This window comes from Pteropus medius, unplaced genomic scaffold (assembly GCF_902729225.1).
Source record: "Pteropus medius unplaced genomic scaffold, Ma_sr-lr_union100, whole genome shotgun sequence".
Classification (NCBI taxonomy): Eukaryota; Metazoa; Chordata; class Mammalia; order Chiroptera; family Pteropodidae; genus Pteropus; species Pteropus medius.
Window position 1 is genome coordinate 8856726 of NW_024349803.1, and position 20231 is coordinate 8876956.

Consider the following 20231-nt stretch of genomic DNA (forward strand, 5'->3'; position numbering starts at 1 on the left):
TTCAGTGGGAAAAAGTATGTATTCTTTTGTAAAAATTTTCCAACGACATACACAAAAATTTTGTGACCCTGTCCCCCAATACAGGATTGTCACCATGCTGCCTCCAGTATGCCCTAGCACTTCTCCATCATGAGAATACCTAACATTTTCCAAGAGTTTGATTTATATAGGGCCTCTCACCTCATCTCCACTCAGCCCTTATGAAGGGTAGTCACTGCTACCATCATTAGTTGAGGAAACTGATGCAGAGAGGTTAATACCAGGTCAAGTCGCATTAAGTGGTGAAACTGAGATTGGAACCTGATTTTGAAGTCTGACTCCAAAGTCAGTGCTCTAAAGCTACATCACTTCACCACCATTCCAGATGGCCTCTATTAGGCTAAAGCTCTGGTTCAGTCTTTTTCACATTGTATTCCTAGTATTTGGCTCATACTTCGCAACAGAAGCTCACTTACTGAATGATCCTCAATTCAGAATTAACTCTTTAACTTATTCCCAGATCTGCACTGAAGTGTTTAAGAGCTCACAGACAGGTTAGGGCACCAAGGGGAAGAAAATGTTTCCACTATGACATGCAATAAGCAGTCAGTGTCTGACATTGCATTGCTAGAATTAACTTGAGATTTCTATTCCCAGAAATGGAGGCTCTACCATTAACCCTGCTTCACTCTCAATGCTATCCTCCTTACTGCTTCCTCTATTCACTGAATAGGTGCCATGCACTGGGTATACCCACCTCAGCATATTTTCCTTCACTTGCCAGCCTTAGTACATTTTTGATAAAGGTACTGTATGTCCAGAAATTTCTGCACAGGTGTTGTGCAAAGGGTAACAAGGCTAAGCCAGTGATGCCAAATACTATGACAGACATTGCTAATTAATCATGTACATTTTTTCTGGGCACAGATGTAGCCTTAGAATATTTCATACTTCAAGCAGCCACCATTCTCACGATATAAAATAATTTTGTCATCCCTGTCTAAAGCTACCTTCAGGGGTAGCCTGGACAATATGAAACTCAAAGAATAACAGTAACCTCTAACGGGGAGAGGGAACATGCTGTGGAATTCTGCAAAGAATGGAAGGAAATCCATGAATGGGTTTTAGTCTGCTCTATGTATACACTTTCACATCCTAAATATACTTCTTGGAAGCCATGGAAACTATAAAACAATTTTGAGATTTGAGATCAAGTTCCTCACTCTGCATGGAAGCCACTTCAATGAAAGCATTCATCTAAAGCTCATACTTTATGGACCTCAGACCTCCTTAACCTAGCATCATTCATCTTCTCATTCCTCCAAGGCCCATAGAAAAACCTTGATACAGCACATTTTTAACAAATTCTAACATGAACTTGGGTTTTAAGGAACAGGGAAAAGAATGCTTTTTATTCCACAGTATTGTCTCCTCCAGGGTGGCTCAGTTGTTTGTAATTTGTCATTTAGCAACTGAAGGTACTTTTACAAGCTGGTCTTCAGTCTCTAGTTTGCCATATTGACTTCTACCCAAACATTATTTTTTAAATCGGTAACTCACTTTTTTTTTCCAGCACTTTTGAAGATTATGAAACTGAGGAACCTGCCTCTCCCTCTGAACTTGGAAACAAAGGTAATAAAATAGTAACCTCAAGCCTTGCAGAGAAATGTGGAAAGCTTCAGTCAGTGGATGAAGAATAATCATCAATGTCTACATATTGAAAGATATTTAAAAAATTTTTTTTTCTTGTGAAGAGATGCTCTAGTTTGCATACTGCTTTTAAAGGCTTTGATTTCTGCAAGTGTGTATATGCACTAGGAACTTTAAGACATTTTTAAGCAACAAGTCTGGATATACATACTCAATTTGGGAGATTCTTCCAATTTGCCTCAAACCTCTTACAGAGCTTTTCCTCAGAAGCAAATATAATGTTCAACTTCCAAAGTCTGTGAACCAGCACTCTTCACCCCTGAATGTACCAAGGCTCTCTTGGAGAAAGTACCAAGCACACAGTTCTCTGCACAAAAGCAGGAGCTGCCTCTGTTGTCCAGCATCCCTGAGGCCCCTCAGGGTTCCCATGGAACCCAGAAGAAACCTTCACTTGCAGAAAACAAATCAAAAATTCTGGAACTTGAAAAAGCATTAAGGGCCTCCAGAACTGAATTAGCCCTGGTAATAAAAGCACTGCCAAAACATCTCAGAGACTTCTTTTAATTATGTGTGTACTGCAGTTCAAAGATCTTGAACTTACTTGGTTTAATGTATTACTTCACAATGACCTGCCAAACTGCTAGTCACTTTACATCCTCAGGTATCATAACCACTGGGCCTTCCAATCTTGTTGGCAAACTCTGAATAATCTCCTCCCCATCCTGACCATGGATCTTATATAAAACCTAAAGAAAAAACTTCTTAAATGAAGACAAATATAGAATTTGACTCATACTTGAAAAAAAAGTTTCCTTTAACTCATCTAATATTTGTAGAGAATTACTGATTTATTCTCTACTAGACATATTTATCACTTGATATTAGTCTAGGCCAACAGTAAAGGCTTCAATCTAAACATTTTTCTTTCACATTGAAAAGAAACTATTCCAAATATTCTATCCACCTCAATATTAATCACAAAAATTGAAGAAACCAGTGATGCTACCCATAGAAGAAAGTTATTTCATGTTTACTGTAGTCATGGATATGTTCATTACAAAATTCTACATTTCAGCAAGTCACAATGCAGCCAAATCCTGCAATATCCTTAAAGATAAAAATTGAAGATAAACTATAAAAAGGATGGAAATTTCTGATAGTGTAAGAAACTGTTTAGTATCTATCTCTGTCAAAGTCATCACCTTTCCCCCTGGATTTTTTAACCCCAAGTCCTGAATGTCAGCATAGCTTTCCTTCCGACCCCATCTTGGTCCCCCATGCTGGTGTGAAGGCCAAAAAAATGAAATAATCAAACCTCAGAGCTGTGGTAAGCAAAAAGTGGAGAACAGAACTTAAACTGGTACAGTAATAGTTATAATCTTTGTCAATATCCTTCCAGTTTCCTGTTATTTTACCTTCATAATCAGAACTGATCTTCCATTTAACTGTTAGAGAAAATAACTATTAAAACTAATAGTTCACAAAGAAAAACTAAAAGCTTAAAAGTGACATTTTTAGGAAACACTACATGCAATAACCTGAACATACTGGTAAATTATTAGGATTAAAAGTATTTATGTAATACATGAAATTTACCATTTATCCCATTCAACCTTTACCATGGAAAAGCAATTAACTTTTTATTTCAGATTAAAAAAAATACTAAAAAGGAATACCTTTTTTAGAAGCCAGATATGGTTTAAAGGTTTTATTATCCACAATGATTTAAACTATTTCAAAGACTCAGCAAAAAGTAAAAATTGCTTTCTGATAAACGTTTGATTTTTTTTTTTTTGACTATTTGGCTTTACCTTTTTACCTTGTTTTTCCTTACTAAAGTCTTTTTGCTTTCACTTTGGTCAATATTTGGTTTCAAAAGTCAGTAATTATTATAAAACTACCATTATCATTCAAGATAAGGCTATTTTAATTTAGGTTACCCCAAGTATCACATTTTCAGACATAAGAATGTGTTTCACTGTACTCCCTTCTAAAGAGTTGAATGCAAGAAATGTAAATTCTGAGGAACTAAGATAGTATATATTTGACTTTATGGTAAAAATCATGCTGAATATAATCATTACTGCCCAACTGGAAATTTCAAGTTGTTACAATACCGAGGCTCCTTGATAAAAGTTGAGGATTATCATGATCTTAATGCTAGTCAATTAAAAATGAGTTTTATAGCATATTAATTGCCAAGGTAATTGAACTAATAAAATTCTTTGTATTTTCCCTGCATCTTATCTATGTCAATGTGTACTGTTCAAAGTGTTTAAAAAACTCTAGATTGATCAAATGAGATAAGTAATTTGCTCAACTTTTGGTAATGTTAAGATATGTTTGGATGGAGAAGCCTGCATGATTTAACTTTTTTGTTTTTCCCTTTTTGCAAAACTAAATAAAGACAAGTTGTCAAATATGAATCACGTTCACTAAGATTATGACTACATGCTTTTGGTTTTAATCACACTTAAAACTCATTTTTATATTTGGAAGAGTAACAGTGTACACAAGCATGAGTTTCAAAGAGAATAACTCTTTGAACCCCTGGGAAAACTATAAAGAAATATCTGTAAGGATAACACCTCATACTGGTTGATTTCCTCTGGGGACTTTTGTCAGGGAGGAAGACCAGAGTTTGAGAATGAGGGATTCATTGAGATCAAAAGGAACTTTAGGCTTAAATGTATTATTTTAAAAATATTTAATTGTTATTTGGGTACCTAAAAACATAATTTTTTAAAAGGGAGAGAGAAAAGTTAAAATACTATCCAAGTATTAGATTCCAATACTATACTTTGAACTTAGTATTTTCTAAAGAATTTTATATGTTACCTATAAGATGGGAAAAGAAATTTTACTTTCCATATGTTAGAAAACTTACTTTTCTCCCACAAGGTCACCACAGAGTTGTTTTAAGAAAACTAAGAACACAGTGAAATAAAAGGAATTTTTTATCCTAGGACCGAATTACACCTCTGCATGGAAATGTATACTTAATGTAACTTAAAAGAAAAAACTTGTCAGCTATAAAATTCTATAACCTAAGATGAAAAGATCATTTGATCATTTATGTTAATAACAAAGACTCGAACAAGTGAAGATACATTAAATGCTGTTATTGTTTTGGTGATTTCAAATCCTGATAAAGTAAATCCAGTTACTTCAGTAATAATTTCTTAATCATCCCCAGTTAGCCATTGGTCAGCCTTCCTAAATCATTCATGGTATAAAGAAAAACAATGTAGAAATCAAGGCACTGTAACTACTCTTCCCCAAATGTATATAATATAGGCCATTCAGAACATGCTAACCCAGACCCCCTCAGTATTCTACAACATAGAATTAGAAAACTAACATTTATTGATAGATTTAAGGTGTAATACAGGTTTCCAAAAAGGTGGCAGTGAGAATACCAGCATAAAAAAGAGAAACTTGTACTAAAAACAACCTGAATTTATCATTGGCAATATTACATAACAATCAAGGCCCTCACATACTAATGATTTCCACTTTGTCTATATTGCCAACCTCCCATGCATCAAAAAAAACACAAAACTAAGATTATCAAACTTGGGAAGCAATAAAGTACTCTATGATTTATAAGATCATAATATTAGGAAAGTTTGGGAGATTTGCAAAATATATCCTAATCATCCATGTGTACAATCTCATTTCTAGTCATTTTGCAGTGATAATTAGTGAATAAAGAACAGATTTACAAGTTTATATAGCAGGGCATCTGGGTTCAACACAAAACTGTTACAAACTTTAGGCAAATACATGTTTCATGAGACACTGCTAACACTTAGAAGAATTAAAAATAAAATTCCAAAACTTGGAAAGCAAATAAAGACAAGACAACTAAGAAGCATTTTCCACCATTTACTCTTGTTATCAAAAATAGTTCAACTCTTCTTGCAAAACAAAACAAAATAGTACATACTGGACACATACATCACATTTTTCTTCCTATGGCTTCAGCCCACCCCCACCCCACCAAAAGAGACCAGGAAAAAAAAAAAAAAAAAAAAAGCCCAACAACAACAAAAACTCTACCTGACCACATTCACAGAAAATGACACCAGGATACACTACAAAACAGAAGGAGGTGTCATCTGCTCTGTGTCCAAAGGTTTCTTCTCCACGTCTTGTACTAGGTGAGTAACCATCATTGAACATGCTGTGTGCCAAATCAAAACATAACTTCAACATATATCAGATCTCATGTGAGATGGTGAACGTTTAAGGAGAAATTGGAAATTTTCCAGCAGTATTTTTCTTTAAATAAGCACTGCCAAAGCAGCAACTCTTCTAAATCATAAAGTCATTTCTTTACAACCTAGTCAGTCCTTGTTTAATTTGCGCTGTGCTCTTTTAAGCAACTGACTAGATTTCCCTTCAACAGAATGTTTGTGACTCACTTGTCTTCCCCATAAAAATTAAAGGGAAGAAGTGTATTTAAACTGAAACATAGTTTGTGCTTTACATGCAAAAGGGCATTCTAAAGAAAATCCTAGATTCAAACCTACCTAAATGCACAGGCTTCATAAAAAGGCATTTTTATTAGGCCTCTACAAAGAAGCCTTCATAACAAATAGCACCCTAAAAAAAAAAAAAAATTAAAATAAAGTCTGTGGCAGACTATTAGAGGAAACAAAAAAAAATTTAAAAAGTGGCCAATAGCAATAAGTATAATGCATAAATCTGGATATATTTTGGGGCATTATTCCAAAATTATTTTAAATACATCCCAATTTCTAAATAAAACTTGTATAATTTTTTAAAAATTGTCACACCCTATCGTCTAAATTCAATTACCTTCAGAATAAAACTGCTCTTCTCCACTTCATTTATCTAATTAGAACATTGCTCATAGTGAAGAAAGGGTTAAGATTTTTTTTTCTCTAGAAATGAGTCAGACAACTAAAAAATAGGCTCAACTCCCAAGAATTTTGTAGCATAAACAGCTAAACATCTGCAGTCTGACAGAATTTCAGTTTGTTCACTTTTTAAAGGCAGATTTCTTCAACATTCTAATGAGGGGCAAATTTTCTTTCATAATACTGCTGATTTAAGAACTGCTACATACACCAGTAGCCAATTTTCATGATCAGAAATGGTATGTCAGCACAAAGGTTGAGCTGGACACATCAGCTTTTCAACAGGAAAACATCAATGGCACCTGAAAGCTGCACTGAGTCTCCTGAACAGACTAATGGCTACTTTTTCACAAAAACTTAGCACAATCTTTATGGACTGACTAGATACCACTTCCTTACATTTAATCATAAACTTTGATTATGCACAAAGCATGACCATAAACAATGAGGTTAATGTTATTTTCCTTGCCAAAGTTCGTTTTGTATAAATCAGTTGCATCAGAATTTGTTCTCAAAACTATGAGGTTCTGTAAGAACTAAGGACATATAGTTGTAGGGTTACTCCTCCATTATCTGCAAACTATTTCCCCGACACTAACACATATAACTTAGCAATGAAAACACTTGATACAAGTGATCTATATGCAGGAGCTCCGGCAAGTTAAACCAACAAACCCATAGCTGCCTTAAACTGTAGCTATTTCCCTACCAGAGGTAGGTTTAAAGACCCACTGATTTAACAGTCGAATCTCATGTCTATAGCTTCATCCAAACTTTTATCATCATGTGTACTGGCAGCTAAAAACGTTGTTACTGGGGACCCTGTGACATTAATTACACTGGTGCTGGTACTGGCATTGCGCACAGCAATGCTAGTCACATTAATGCCCAAAGTGAGCCTGGTCTGCTCCAAGGCCTTTTCTGGCACAGCAAATGCCTCCAGCTTCTTCTCCCCATTGGCCATATAGGAGTTTTGGCAGCCACGACATATACAATCTAAGCAGGCTTTGCGGTTAGAGTAGCAAGGGCAGCGTTGGCCGCGGCATGTAAGAACACTTGGATTTTGAGTAGCACGCCCACATTTACAACCTTTCTTTTCCTGGGGTTTTTTATACACAGTCTTGGTAGGACTTCCTGGCATAAAATGATGACTAGGAATTTTTTCCTTTACTGTTTTGTCTTTTTTAAGAATACCTGGCTTGGTTTTAGAATGAGATTTCTTGGATCCATGTTCATGACTCTTTTTCATGCTTTTAGTAGATAAAAGTACAGTTTTGCTGATTTTCGGCGTTGTGCCTCCATTGGGAACAGTTGCTATAGGTTGAAGAGATATTTTGCTCTCCCGTTTCACTGTCACAGGAGCAGATGCCCCCAATGTTGGGCCTCGGATAATGGTAGAAATTGGAAGTGGTTGAACTTTCTCACTGTCGCTTTCTGATCTGGATCGTTTTCTGTTCAATTTTGCTACCTTCGGAGTTGCTGCTGTACATGATAACCCATGAAGTGCAGGACTGGTGGACATAAAAACATTATGGCTAAGAGACTGGGAAGAAAGCTGCAGAAAAGGTCCGTTGGATACAGTGGCTTCCAAGTTGGGCTGTAAATTAGGACAACAAACCTCTGTATTTGAAACAGTTTCTAAGCTTCGGAGTACTTCCTCAACACTCAGTAACAGAGAGTCACCAGGTTTTATATCTTCACTGAAACTGCAGATATCAATGCCTGTGGAGCATAAGTCAGTGGCTACCGGGTCACAGACAGGTGGCAAGCTGTCAGACAGATCTTCAGTTTTTATGTCAACAGTGTTACATACATCAATTGTATTTGAATGTTCAGGTGAAGGAATATTTATACCAAATCTATCTATTGAAAGCCCATTATAAGTAGGCAAACCATTAATAACAGAACTGCCAATAGCAATGCTGAGGGTGCTTTCAGATATTGGAGATAAACTAGCTTGAGGATCAGTTGTAGGTTCTGAGGTTGAAGGTAAAGGGGAATGTGTCAAACACAAAGTAAAGGATGAATCTGAGGGTTTTTCTGTCTCCTCACAAAAAAATGATCCGTCATTAAGCAAAGCCAAAATGTCAGAAGAACAGTCGACTGCTTCTATTATATCCCGTGCCAATGTAGTCTGTGTTATATATTCGCAGAGTTTTTTGTAGCAGTTCACTAGGATGCTTAACTGCTTGTTTTCCTCAAACTGCTCATAGTCTTTGCACCAGCTACATGAAGGTTTCATCATCATTTTCTTGCCTTTACAAGTTTTGCAGACATAATGTTGGCAGGTGGAGTTGGTGGGTGCAATAGGATCTTGTAGCAAATGTCCTAAGAGGGAAAAAGAAGGAAAAAGTAAGATTTTAATAACATAAATTTACAATTTCATATACTGAAGATGAGATTTTAAGTAATCTATTAAAACTGAGGTGGGTTAAACTCACCAGACGAGGTGAAAAAATATGTATCTTACAGGAAATAGAAAAATAGCTCACTTCACTTTCATGCCATATTCCACATTTCTTTATTTCAAACCAGAATCTTTGTCCATTGTTTTTCTCCCTCAAACAGTATGTTCTGGCCCACTTTCCTACACTTCCTACAGAGTATAAAGAGGTGAAGCTCAGTCGCCAAAAGCACAAAGTAGGCTTAAAACCCTTAGGACCCTCAACCTAAGGCAACATGGTAATGCTACAACATTAATCTTATTATTTTGTGTTACACACTGGGAAAATATGAGCAAGACTTAGTCCCTATCCTCATTAAACATAGTTTGATGTCATTAATCAATTAGTACAAAGGAATCTTCGCAGAAAAAAGATATTATTTTCAAACCATTATCACATAAATAACTAATCACAAACTAAGAGAAAATCAAAATGTAGTTATGATAAAAAAAAAATGATGTCTATTTACTAAAAGGAAGAAGGGAGTAGTACTAAACTCAAATTCTCCTGGAGAATATCAAACATATTTCCCATTGTATATGGCAATGGGAAATATGTTTAAATGTATTAAAAGGGAGGGAAAAGGCATAATATTTGGCTCAAATTCTCTGACAATACAAAACGACCATGGTCATAGAACACAAATAGCCTAAGGACAGCAATATAATATAAAGGTGAAAGTGACCCCCTAACTTGGTATCACTCCCAAATTATAAATGACCTACACATAAGAACCAGGAAGGGAGAAATAACCAGATCAGTGCCTATCTCCACCTTTACCCCCCAAGAAGTAACTGCTCCTTTGTTCCCAGTTCAGGACAAATGGTTAGTAATTAACTCAAAAGCAGCACCTATTTTCTCATACACATCACATAATTTAAAACTCAGCAATGGAAGAGGAAAGTAGTTCCAGCTATAGTCAAGTGAAATTAGCAAACCCCTTCCCTTAGAAGCAACTAAAAACCTGAAAATTTTTAACAACAAAACAAGGTCATTTTCATAACCAAAACCGAAACTAACTGAAAAGCATTTATATTTGAAACACTGCTGAGTTTCAAATAAGAACAGTAGGAATCTGTGATGTTCAGGTCTGGAGCTGCCCAATTCTCTACAACCCAGCTCCATCAGTGTTAACCTATAAGGACCTTAAGCAGCTATTAGAAGAAGGTTCATTAGGGCTGAACAAGTGATGAATAAACCCAGAGGCATTATCACTGGAAGTGACTTCTCAGAGGCTGGCCAGTGGGGAGGGCAACAGCTCAGCTCTTACTAGTCTGAGGTTGCACAAGCCTAGGTTAGACAAAGGCCTCGAACACAATGGCAGTTTCCCCTAAGTTGATCTATAAATTTAATATAATCCTTATGACTTTTTTGTTTTTAAAGAAACTGACAGACTGATTCTAAAATTAGATAAAAATCACAGAGCAACTAGGATAGCCAAAACAATTCTGAAAAAGAATTTAAAAAGTTGGAGGGCTTACACTACCAAATTTCAAAATCTTCTATAAAGCCAGTCATCAAGATAGTGTGGTAATGGCAAAAGGATAAGCACATAAATCAATGAAACAAAACAGCGAGTCCATAAAGAAATTCTTAGATGTCTGGTCGACTGATCTGTGTGACAAGGGTGATCAGATAATTCAATAGGGAAAAGAGAGTATTGCAATACATCGTGTGGGGCAATTTGATATCCAAAGGCAAAAACAAAAAAAGTCCGTTAAGTCCTTGCCTCACAACATACACAAATATTAACTCGAAATGGATCAAAGACACTTAAATATAAAAGCTAAAATTCTAGAAGAAAACTCAGAAGAAAATCATGACATTGGGTTGGGCAAAGTGTTAGATGTGATATCAAATACACTATCCATGACAGAGGAAAAAAACTGTAAAATCGATTTCCACAAAACTTAAAACTTGCGCTTCAAAAGATGCCATTAAGAAAATGAAAGGACAATTCATAGACTGGAGGAAAACATATGCAAATTATATATCTGATAAAGGACTTCTAAACATAATTTTTAAAATTTTCCTACAAAACAACCCCATTTAAAAAGTGGACAAAAGATATGAATAAACATTTCACCCAAGAAAATATACAAATGTCTAATAAGGACATGAAAATATGCTCAATATCATGTTATTAAAGAACGTAAAACCAATAGCATACTACTATATACCTATTAGAATGGATAAATTCAAAATGACACAATACCAAGAGTTGGCAAAGATGTAGAGAAAATGGAACCTTTCTATATTATCTGTGTGAAATGTAAAAGGAGAAATCATATTGTAAAACAGGTGAGTCTACGGCCGTGCACCCTGAACGTACCCAATCTCATCTGATCTCGGAAGCTAAGCCAGGGTTAGGCCTGGTTAGTACCTGGATGGAAGACCATCTAGGAATACCAGGTGCTGTAGGATTAAAATAAATAAATAGATAGATAGAGAGAGAGAGAGAGAGAGAGAGAGAGAGAGAGAGAGAGAGATAGATAGATAGATAGATATAGATAGATAAAACAGGTGGTAGTTTTTTAAAAAGTTAAACATACATTTACCATACAAACTAGCAATTCTACTCCTAAGAACCTCCTCAAAGAGAAATGAAAATATATTTCCATATAAAAAGATGTGTATGAATATGCACAGAATTATTCATAATAGACAAAAACTGCAAACTATCCAAATGTCCATCAACCAGTGGGTAAACAAAATGTATATTCATACAACAGTATACTGTTCAGCAATTAAAAGAACTACATGCCATAACGTGAACTTCAAAAACATGCTAAATGAAAGAAGCCATATGCAAAGTATATAATGTATTACCCCATTATATAAAATGTCTAGAAATGACAGAAAAGCAGAAATAGTGGTTGCCTAAGGCTGTGAGTGGGACAGAGGCTAACTGTAAATGGGCACAATGGTACTCTTTTGGGGGCGATGAAAATGTTCTTACTGTGGCAATGACTGCATGACTCCACAATTTTTTTTTTTTAAAAGGCCCCAGTAGTTATGAAGTCCAACCATCTACCCAATGCAGGAATCCTTTAGAGCAGTGGTTCCCAACTTTTCTGGCACCAGGGACAACTATGAGAATCTCATGCCTGATGATCTGAGATGGAGTTGAGGCGGTGATGCTAGCACTGGGGAGAGGCTGCAGATACAGATGAAGCTTCACTCACTTGCCTGCTGCTCACCTCTGTGCAGTCTGGTTCCTAACAGGCAACCAACCAGGTACTGGTCTGCGGCGGGGGGAAGCGGTGTCTTAGAGTACCCTTGACTTAATCCAAGGAAAGGCACAGGGGTTATATATGGATGCGCTTAAAAAAATAAGTATGTTATCTTTTGGGAAGGAGAGACTGAACAAAGTGAAGTGAACAGGGACAGGATTAGACTATTCTGCGTTTTATCCTGTTTTGTAGCTTTTAACTTTCATACCATGTAAATAGTTTACATAATTATATAACAAAACTAAAATATTAAAGGAAAATCTTCCAAAGTCAAAATGAAATTGTAATTTTATATTAAACTGATGGTATAATCAGAAATTAACTACTTTAAATAACTTTATAACACAATATTGACTCAAATCTTTGCATCTTCTTTCTATATTTTGTTATGAGTAACCACATTGTTGGTGGTTGTGCTGACAGTTACAGAGTAAATGTTAATGTCCCTAGAATCTAGATTTTTTTTTTTAGTAGGAGGTAAAAAGTCATGACGGAAAAAGTTAAGTTAAAAAATTCTAAATTTCAATTGGATTTATGAGTAGGAACTAATGTTTTCATCTTCATATTTTCTAGCACTGTACACTGAAAAGGCCTGGAAGCAAGGGACCACCCAATCCAATAGCAACTCAGATAATGTGAAAAACAATTTCCTGTTCAAAGAAATCAGGGTTTCTTGAACAAATGGCTGATTCCAGATCTGTGACATAAATCAGACAGGATGAGTTTTGATTACCCTGTTATGCCAGCAAGCAAGGAAACTGTAAAGGATCAAGATAGTATTAAAGGGACTCCGGAACAAACCTGAAGAGGTTCCTACTGGCCAAAGATGAAAAAATCTTAGCATGCATAAATGCGATGGAATGAAACATATCTAAAATGTTCAAATTTCTGAATTTTTTTTTTTTTAAAAGGAAATCAGTTTCAGGATGCCAGTGAACCAGGTCATTAGTTTGAAAACTGATAAAGAGCAAGAATCAAGTATTTATTCTGATTTAACTATATATGAATTATAGGACCAAATAACCAAATCATGGAGAAGTTTCTCTTTACAAGAACAAGGCAGCAAATAAATGAAGAATTACATAATTTGAATATCATCATTTTATAACCCCTAATGAGTTGCTAACTGCACAAGCGAAGTGATAATAAGGATTACCTCTTCTTGCTTTCATTATATCACAGATCTTTTTAACAGTCATCAAAACCACCCTTGAACTACCCAACCAACCACCTTAAAGAACATATATACTACATATCTTTTGCATTCTTCTATGAGTTATTAGTATACTTAATATTGAGAAAATAAGCCAGAAAAAACAAAAAAACTATTACTTATTGATTCATAACTCTACTACCAGAGTTAAGAACTTTCATCACCTGGCCTCATATTACCTACTGAATTGCCCAACCATTGCCCAACACAAATATTTAAAACATTTTATTAAAGATGCCTATAGGCAAACTTTTTGATGCACTTAGCTAACCATGATAATCCTCAAAAGTTTCCCAGAGAATTCTCTTTACATCTCATAACAAAGGCAGCTCCAGTGGTGATACGAGGAACAAAGGAAAAGGTTCAGATACTTCTTAGGAGTTAGGTAAGTATTAACCATACACCTACTGTATGTTCCTAAGAAAACTCCTCTCCCCACCAAATTAAGAAATATCAGATAACACTTTTAACAGTATAAAAAAAAAATCGTATCCTAAAAAATGAAATAGGCAATTTGAGTTAACAGGAAATGTGTCACTCACTGGTAGACTGTACTATAAAAACTGGGGAGTGTTTGGAGAGACGTTTAATCTATCTAAGCTTAGATCGTGTTCCATATAGTTTCACACTCAAGTACAAAAAAAGATTTGCTCAAAATACACATCTTTAAACTTTAAAGATTTATAGTTCATGACAAGAAAATCTCTAACTGCATTGCCTTTAATCCTTAATCTGCAATATATCACAAGAATTACCTCTTTACAAAATAAAAGTTCTTATAACTAAATTTGATACTGTGTGCCCTGTTTAAACAATATTAAATGCTGTATTGTCCCTAAATACTAAATATTAATTTTTACTCCATCTTTAAAAAGTTACCAATTCCTTACTTATTCTCTCCTTAACCTTTTCCATCTCTAAATTAGCCAATTATAATTTGAGACTACAATTTAGATAATCATGATGGTAATTCTGGGAATTTTTCTGGGAATACATAACTGTTGATAATTAATTTAATAAGATACTTAAAAAAATCTCTTAATGCTCTTAATTTTGTGAAACTTTTTATTATGGAAATTTTCAAACAGACAAAAATCAGAAAATAGTATAATTAACCTCCATATACCTATCACCTAGATTCAGTAATTATCAAGATTATGTCACATCTACTTCATCTATCCCATCTCTTATTAATATTTCAAAACAAATCCCAGACATCAATTCACCTTTATTCACATCAGCAGAAATCACTACAAAGTACATTTTCTTATGTAACCATGATGTCATTATCACACCTAACAAAATCAACAATTTAAATAATTTTTAAACCAAATTTAGATTAACCTGAGAAAAAACTGTTATACCTTAGAAAAGGGCTTTAATTCAGCCACTAAAAGAACATTTTGTAAGGTATACTTTTCTCAATAAACATGCTTTTTAACCACAAAACTTTCCTTTATTAAATAATTTAATATAGATCATTCATATCATTACTTTTCCCTATTAATATACCAAAGCTAATATTTGGATTGGCTGCCATGCACTTTATCCCTACCCCTGACAAGAATCACTGTCAGTATCAAGATTTACACAGCAGCCTAAGTTTGAGAGACTCAGAGCACCAAAATAAACAAATTGTAACTAGGTCTCAAATCAGTTTGCCCCCCTTTCTCCATACAAGGGAGAGGCAGCACTCCTTAGCATAAGCAAACAAGGACACATTATTCTTTTGTTGGTAAATTCTTTTAAATACATAACTGATCCCTATTTTGAACAAAGTGATTGATAATTCATTCACTCCAAAATACCACTGGTAAAGGTATTTTGCAGTGAATTTCATGTTGACATGCAGACACCATCAATTTTACCATATGACACCATAAATTTCATGTTGACATGCAGACTACCAAGTAAATATGTCTTTATCACTTCTGAAGCAAAATCTTCTGATTCTCCACTTTAACAATAAGTATTTAACCTCACTGATATTTTGACCAAATTACTGGGGGAAATTAAGTTTAGAGGTATAGAAAGGGGACACAAGAAAAAATAAAACTAATGGCTAAAATACTTAACAAAATTTATTAATGACTAAAAAATGATCCAGTGAACACTGAACCTGGCAATAATAATAATCATTAAATAGAACCTACAATGGCAAAAGCTACAATAGGTTAAAATGTATTATGAAAAAATTAGACATGAACAACAGAGACTAAAGAATCAAATCATTGTTTTAAAGTTCACATGAAGAAATGATCCCAATGAAAATAATTACAGTAAAATAAAAAATGATAAAAATAGAAAATGGTTTAAGGAATTTCTCGATGGCTTAATTTTGGCACTTAACAAAAATGCACCATATAATTCTAATTTAAATGGCATATATGCAAAAAGAGCATTTATCAAAATCAAAACATTCTGTATTTACCACCACCCCCTCTCTAGAATTCCTTCTCCTAGCAATGTTTCTATTACAGCAACAAGGACTGCCCAATCAAAAATCTCAAATCATGCAATTTTATATAAATCTTATTTGTTGTTGATAACAGTTGAAGATTAGGAAAAATTAGCCAAGAATCACATGAACATTATCCTGAAATACTACTATCAGTAAAAAACGCACACAAGACAGGTCACAGTTAATAATTAAAAATATCATAACACTTCTCCAAGAAACCTTGTTGGAAACTAGAATGTTAAACAGTCAAGAAATCCACATGAAGACTCAAATTTTATAATACTTAGACTTATAGTATATATGGGAAAGTATCTGGAAAGGAAAAAAAAATCTTTGTAAAATACCTTAACCAGTTTTACCAAAAGAACAAAACAGAAAAATAAAAACGGTATAAAAACCAACAGGTGTGTAAAATATGTGGCGTCCTACAAAAAAAAGAAAGCAGTTTTCTGCTTTTGCTGATAATACAAGCAACACAAAACAGGAAGAGGTATCAAAAAAGATATTTCAACAAACTAACTCAAAATATGCTTTCCATCAGAGCCTAAATTTGTTTCCCAACAAATAGACTCTTATCAAAAATAATTAAAAAATAAAAAACTACTAGACATTCATATTAAAGCTCTAAGGAAAAAAAGAGAAAAAGAATAAAAGTGACAAAATTCACTTGCTAAAATGGAATAATTATATTCTATGAGATTTTCTTAAAATCATTACTAAAGAAACTTAATAACTTCCTAAAACTATAGTTCTCGATAAAAGTGACTCTATGGAAAAAAAAAAAACAAAAAAAACACCTTATTAACTGGTCATCATAAAGTACTCAAAACTAAAGTTCTTAAATAGGAAATTTTCTATATTCACTTATATTATTGATTCTTAAAGCCAATTTCCTCAGCAATCACAATTGAATAAAATAACATACTTTTCATCAGCCGTTCCTTTCCAAATGGCTCAGATAACTTTACTGATCACCTAAGTATATTTACAGTCGCATACAGAGAAAGAAATATATAGAAGAAAAAGGAGGGGAGAGCTTTATTAACAGCAAAAAGAATTTTGTTACCAGCCAAATCACATTGCTGTGAAGGAAGCTCTTGGATCCAAGACAAGATGGTAACTTAAGCAATGACAAAACATTTCACTGAATGATGACAAGTGGCATGCTTGATCTTGGAAAGACACTCTCAAATGTTGCAAACAGAAAATCTTCAAACATTTTGTTTAGGAATGCAGTATTGGTTTCTGCTAGGCAAACCTTTCCTGCAACATAAGGGCAAGACTTTTTTAATAAATACTCAATCTAACCATTCTTGTTTCAAATATACTTCAGATGTTTCCATTCTCTACAACAGGGATCTCCAATCCCAGGGGCTATGGCCTTTTAAGAAATAGGCCACACAGCAGAAGGTCTCTCCCCAGTGCTAGCATCACCTCCTCAGCTCCACCTTAGATCATCGGGCATGAGATTCTCATAGGAGCACTGGTCCCTAGAGCCAAAAAGGTTGGTGACCACTGCTCTACAGCATGGCCAATGTACAATGAATGAATCCTAAAAAGCATATTAGAGTTGAGAGTGACCTTGGAAATCAACTTTTTCTATGGCATCATTTTAACATAGATGGGCTTTCATAAGATTAATTAGCTAGTTACTGTCAATGGGAAATACAAACCGAGTCTTACTGATTTCCAACCCAGTATTCTTTCTACTTATCAGGCGCCATCCCTACATTAACTTCATAGCACCCGCTGAGACAATTTGTGCTTCTTACCACTAACCAAAAAGAATGAAAGTGGGCCATAGAAGAATCAATAATTAACTACAAGATGGAAAGGAAAACCTTTTTGGGAAAAGAGGAAACAGGAACAAGTACAATAATGAGTGGGGCAGGAAGAGTGAAAAGAAGTGAAAGATGGATGCTCAACAATAGTTTTGTGAGGGTCAGGAAGTCTTTACTGCTCAGAAACTGGAGCTGCAACAGTTTTTAAAGTTTATCTTAAATGTTTCAATTGAACATAGACACTACAAAGCACTATACCATCTTCTCTGTAAACAGAATCCAACAAAAAAGCTCTACCTACATACAAGTCTAAAAATTTACAGCACCAGAAATCTTAACTAAAGACTGTGTGTGGGGATATTAAATGTATATATGTGCATAATGTATGTGTAAAACTATGCACATTAGTAAATATGTACATATTAAACTCATATGATTAGGATAAGCTGGTTTTCATACATGATGTCACTTTATATAAAGCATCACTTATTCATCTTATTGCCACTACTAGAAAATTGACTTTTTTCTAGTAGTAGCAATAAATTGACACTGATCAACCTCAATATACATAAATATACCCTTTTCTTGCGGTGTGAGAATAACTATCGTCAATCAGTCGTAATCCATTCAGCTTACAGTCTCCAACAGCAATATTAAGGCATATATAGAGTGGAAGCATAAACTTCTACTGATGTCAAAAGTCTGACATACAGCCTGAACAATATAGTCCAATCTACTGATCTAAATATCCACACATTCTCCACCTTTTCCAAATGAGTTCATTGTTTAGGCTATCTCCACTTAAGAAAACATTTCTCTTTTCTTAATCACTGAAGCAAGTGATTTCTGGGGCCCAGTTATATGCCAAGCACTGTGTTAAAGCCTGCCACTCCCATTTAGCGCAAGGGATTCTCCAACCTTTTTTATACCTCTGAATTATATCACCAAAATTACCAAAATTAAAGACGTACTGTTTTCAAACAATAACTACTAAGATATCTAGATACATATACATATGGAAATAATCTGGATTCAACTAAGAACAAAAATGACACCATAAAAAGATCATATGTACCACTTACCAAATGGGCACAAATGAATGAACTGGGACAATTAAAACCTGTGCCTAATATAGTTTTTGGAGGAATATGCTGAAGTCTAAACCTCTTAAAAACCTTTTCATTAGGCAAAATTCATGAGTATGAATGCTACTATAAAGAATAAACTCAAGTCAAAGATAAATGAATTCAAGATGAGAGAATCCTCTTAAGACAGCACCATTTTCCTCGGTATGACTTCCTAACCCAGGCCTGTTCTTCTTTAAATTTTTTATTGAGCAGTGCTTATAATACTTTCCTTCCACGCAAGTTTATTTTAGTAGTAAACCAAAAAGCAAATACATGCCTCAAAAAAATCAACAGGTCCAAATGACAAATTAAGGTTTCAAAGAAATTATTAGTTCTCTAATTCAAGCAGCTATGCCCCAGACCATTATTCCCTGATTGCATGGATTCCACAGACCCATAAAATGTTTTATAAGATCCAGCACAAATAATCATGGCAGAAAAATATATGCATTTTAATTAAAAATAAGGGAATATGACAGATATGCATTAATCACTAAAAATGATGATACACACTGGAGTATTTTGACAACCTGACCAAGTAATTATTTTAAAGTTCATTACATCATTTTAAATAACTACTACTATACTGAGACCAGTGATAGCTAAATATATATGCCAAGAGAATGGAGAATGAAAAAAGACAGAAAAAACAATCTATGTTGCCAGTTTAAGAAAAAGAATACAACCAGTTTGCTGAGAAATGAAAATCAATAGTTAAAAAAGAAAGAAAATCAATAGTTAAACACTGCAACATTAAAAGTGTGAACTGTTACTCAAGACAAGTTATTTACTGAACATGAGTGGTTAAAATCTAGAGTTTCTTTAACTTTTTTTGTCTTTACTGACCTAAAACTATGAAAAATACTTCCTGACACTCTTGGATGTCAACGGTTTATATAAGTAAGCTTCACCAATCAATGACCATTATAAACTAAAAAACCAAACAGTCACCATAGATTAAATGAATGATAACTATTCAGACCCACAGCATATTCATAAACTCAAGTCATGCCTCATTTCATACTCTAGTAAGAATTAAAAGAGAATGCCAGACATCATTTATCTTAATAATTTAATAATTATGTAGGGGAGCCTTTTATAGAGTGTTTTGTGATTACAGAGTATTTCTGTAATATTCCATTATTTTCATATTTTAGCAAAGCAATGATGGATCTCTCGTTGAATTATTGCCAATAAGATAATATGGGCTGGTAAATTAGGCATAATTAAGTTGATTCATAGCTGAACGACCAAACATGAATCGAATAAATATACATCTAGATCCAAATTTCCCAAACTGGTATTCCAATGAACCAGAAAGCATTAATGGGGTTGCTTTAATACCCTCTTGAAGAGTGATCTCAAAATATACTAACTAGTGTCTTAAAACTGAATACTACAGCTGTCAAGAAACTTGCTTAACATGATACTGCTTAAATTTATTGGCGCACATTCCT

General features: G+C 34.3%; 2 protein-coding genes and 1 pseudogene across 9 annotated transcripts in view; 2 read left to right on the top strand and 1 right to left on the bottom strand.

Moving 5' to 3' along the window:
- PPP2R3A (protein phosphatase 2 regulatory subunit B''alpha) overlaps positions 1-4070 on the top strand; it is a 152166-nt gene extending 148096 nt beyond the window's left edge. For 3 of the 5 annotated variants that reach the window (XM_039837217.1, XM_039837221.1, XM_039837220.1), the window contains one exon: positions 1553-1679. In XM_039837217.1, the coding sequence (XP_039693151.1) occupies positions 1553-1679 (127 nt within the window). Of the gene's footprint in view, positions 1-1552 lie in introns of all 5 variants that reach the window. The other 2 variants (XM_039837222.1, XM_039837218.1) reach the window with 1 other exon arrangement.
- A 902-nt stretch (positions 4071-4972) lies between these two features.
- MSL2 (MSL complex subunit 2) overlaps positions 4973-20231 on the bottom strand; it is a 30078-nt gene continuing 14819 nt past the window's right edge. For 2 of the 4 annotated variants that reach the window (XM_039837223.1, XM_039837224.1), the window contains one exon: positions 4973-8843. In XM_039837223.1, coding sequence (XP_039693157.1) covers positions 7252-8843 — 1592 coding nt within the window. In that variant the 3' untranslated portion in view covers positions 4973-7251. Of the gene's footprint in view, positions 8844-11631; positions 11638-16932; positions 18695-20231 lie in introns of those variants that run through there. The other 2 variants (XM_039837226.1, XM_039837225.1) reach the window with 2 other exon arrangements.
- LOC120582610 (uncharacterized) lies at positions 11265-11383 on the top strand (annotated as a pseudogene).